The 2,412-nt window shown below is 46.2% G+C and overlaps 1 protein-coding gene across 1 annotated transcript; it reads left to right on the plus strand.

Moving 5' to 3' along the window:
* Positions 1 to 1,174: 1,174 nt before the first annotated feature.
* On the plus strand, positions 1,175 to 2,397 carry TRAVEDRAFT_54633 (uncharacterized protein; the record flags this gene model as incomplete). Its single annotated transcript, XM_008047563.1, has 3 exons — positions 1,175 to 1,723; positions 1,772 to 2,316; positions 2,373 to 2,397. 3 exons carry the CDS (start codon positions 1,175 to 1,177, stop codon positions 2,395 to 2,397), a joined length of 1,119 nt encoding a protein of 372 aa, XP_008045754.1.
* Positions 2,398 to 2,412: the final 15 nt, after the last annotated feature.

Consider the following 2,412-nt stretch of genomic DNA (forward strand, 5'->3'; position numbering starts at 1 on the left):
CATAATATGAAGTGTTATATACTGTCAGGTTCGGAAAATTGAGCTCCACACAATGGTATTGTTTTCAGGTCAATAGGGTGCCATTTAAAGGCATAAATTGGAGTAAATCATGTTCAGATCCAGATAATACAGTTCCTTTAATGCATTGCCAGCACTATCTTCTGCCCTATATAATGAAAGTGTCCTGCAATATAATAATGAATTCATATAGATGGATTAGTGAGCATAAAGACTGGGTATTGTGCATACACTCTGGCAATGACCTTCAGCCACAATTAGTGTTTAAGGCATTTGAGCTTGTGTATTCAATATAAAACCATGATTGTACCACCATTAGATGCACATTAGAAGGAGCTTTCCAATGATATATATTTGTCCTATGATGTGGTAAAGAATGAGCCAACAGGAGGCAAAATGAGTTGCAGCTGTGGCTGAGAACAAACAAGACCATACTTGGTGGCAGGGGAATGCTGAGCTGCGTTCCCCTGCCACCAAGTATGGTCTTGTTTGGTTCCAACCACAAATGTCTTAATATCTTGCCTCTTACTGGTCCAGATTTCATAAAATATTTATCACCAGGAAGCTATGGATGAACAGAGTCCATATATCCTAAAATTATTTGGATGTGGCCACCTTTGCTGCCACTATGCACAACACAAAATCCTATTAGTGCCACAATCAGAAAAAAGCGCCCAAGGCACATGACCTGATGACATCATTGCCTCCCCCCAAGTGTTATATACCACCAGGCTCAGAATTTTGATCTCTATTCAATGGTACTGTCTATGTATTTGTTGAGTGAACCTGATAACAGCCAAGCATCCATGCTCACCATTCTAAGTAATCCAAACTCTTCATTAATATCTGTACTTGCTTAGATAAGATCAGACAAGATTGCTCTGTCTAAGGGAGAATCATGTCCTCTATATGTGAGTCACATTTGTATTGTCTTTATATACTAGTATTTGACAGAGAGAAATTAGCTAGGCTTTGCAAAATATATTGATCAACAAGTTATATCACTGGTGTGTGCACAATACTGTGGCTTATCCATAAGGTGCATAATGTACTACACACACCCAGCCTCACATTGAGATGCATGTTTAACCGTGGGAATGCATTGTGTCAATGTATGATGTGTCAATGTTTATGTTTGTTTTGCACACACACCACCATGGCCACTACCCACGTCCTCAATACCCCTGAGCTCCTCTCCCTCATTGGCCATGCCTGCTGCCTGCCCTGGCAGTACTACAACAGAGATGAGGTCCACGGTGACTCTGACCTGCATGAGGTCCTTGCCTTGCACACGGTGTCCAGGGACTTCTACCACCACTTCTCTCGCCCCTTTCCCCGCACTGCACTGAGCATCTGCACGGCCCATCAACTCCATACCCTCTTCTTGGATGTCATAGCATTTGAAGAGCACGGATGTCAATGTGCGCTCAGCGGTGGTGATCCACAGCGTGTCCACATCAACTTTCTCAATCTTTATCTTCTCGAGGTTGACTTGCACAACGAGACCGACAATGGCCCTCTGCTCTGGGACATTGCTCAATGTGCCACTCCATATACGACAAACTGGACAGAGCTCAACATTGTCACCAGCGACAACTCGTCCACAACAATGCTGAGCCGCACCGGACACTGGTGGAGACCCTCCCTCTGCCACATCCAAACACTGCGGCTCAAGGACGAGTGCAACTATGGGTTGGGCCAGTTTGTGCGTGCATATTTTCTTGGTCATGCATAATTACTCACATCCTTGTAGGGTGTCTCTCACCTGTTTGGGCCATCACCTTGGGACTCCTTGCCATGGCTCCTATATGGTCTCACCCCCTTCCACAACCTTCGCACACTGCTCATCAACACTCCGGCTTTCCCATACCCTGTCCCCCTTGACATCGACCTTGATACCTTTGCCAATGCAGCCAACTTGGGTGCATTCTTGCAGGCCTACGATTTCACTCCCCACGACATCTTAATCCACACACAACTCCTTGCCACCCTCCCACATCTCCGACGCTTCTACCTCCAGTATCTGCACTGGCAGCCACTTGGCATTACCTGGGAAGACCCACAGGGTGGCACCGGGTATGGCCGCATGTTCCACATCCTTCAACGGCCTCTGAACCCAGATGCACCTGTTCAATCTGGAATCAACGATCTGGACCATTATGATGGCCAAACCTTCGACACTGACCCCTTCTCTGATTGGGTTGGTCCATACACTCCCGACCCCTCCGACCCACTCAGTCCTCAAGTCTATGAGCATCCAGTGCGTATCTATGCCTCCATTGAGGGGCCTACTCTCTGGTAAATACTTAATTCAGTGTTGTTGTTTACAGCTTATGCTAACACTGTCTTGACAGCACCAGCTTGAGCGGTGGTACATAGTGCGTATGTACATAT

Source organism: Trametes versicolor (genome assembly GCF_000271585.1).
Source record: "Trametes versicolor FP-101664 SS1 unplaced genomic scaffold TRAVEscaffold_45, whole genome shotgun sequence".
Lineage (NCBI taxonomy): Eukaryota > Fungi > Basidiomycota > Agaricomycetes > Polyporales > Polyporaceae > Trametes > Trametes versicolor.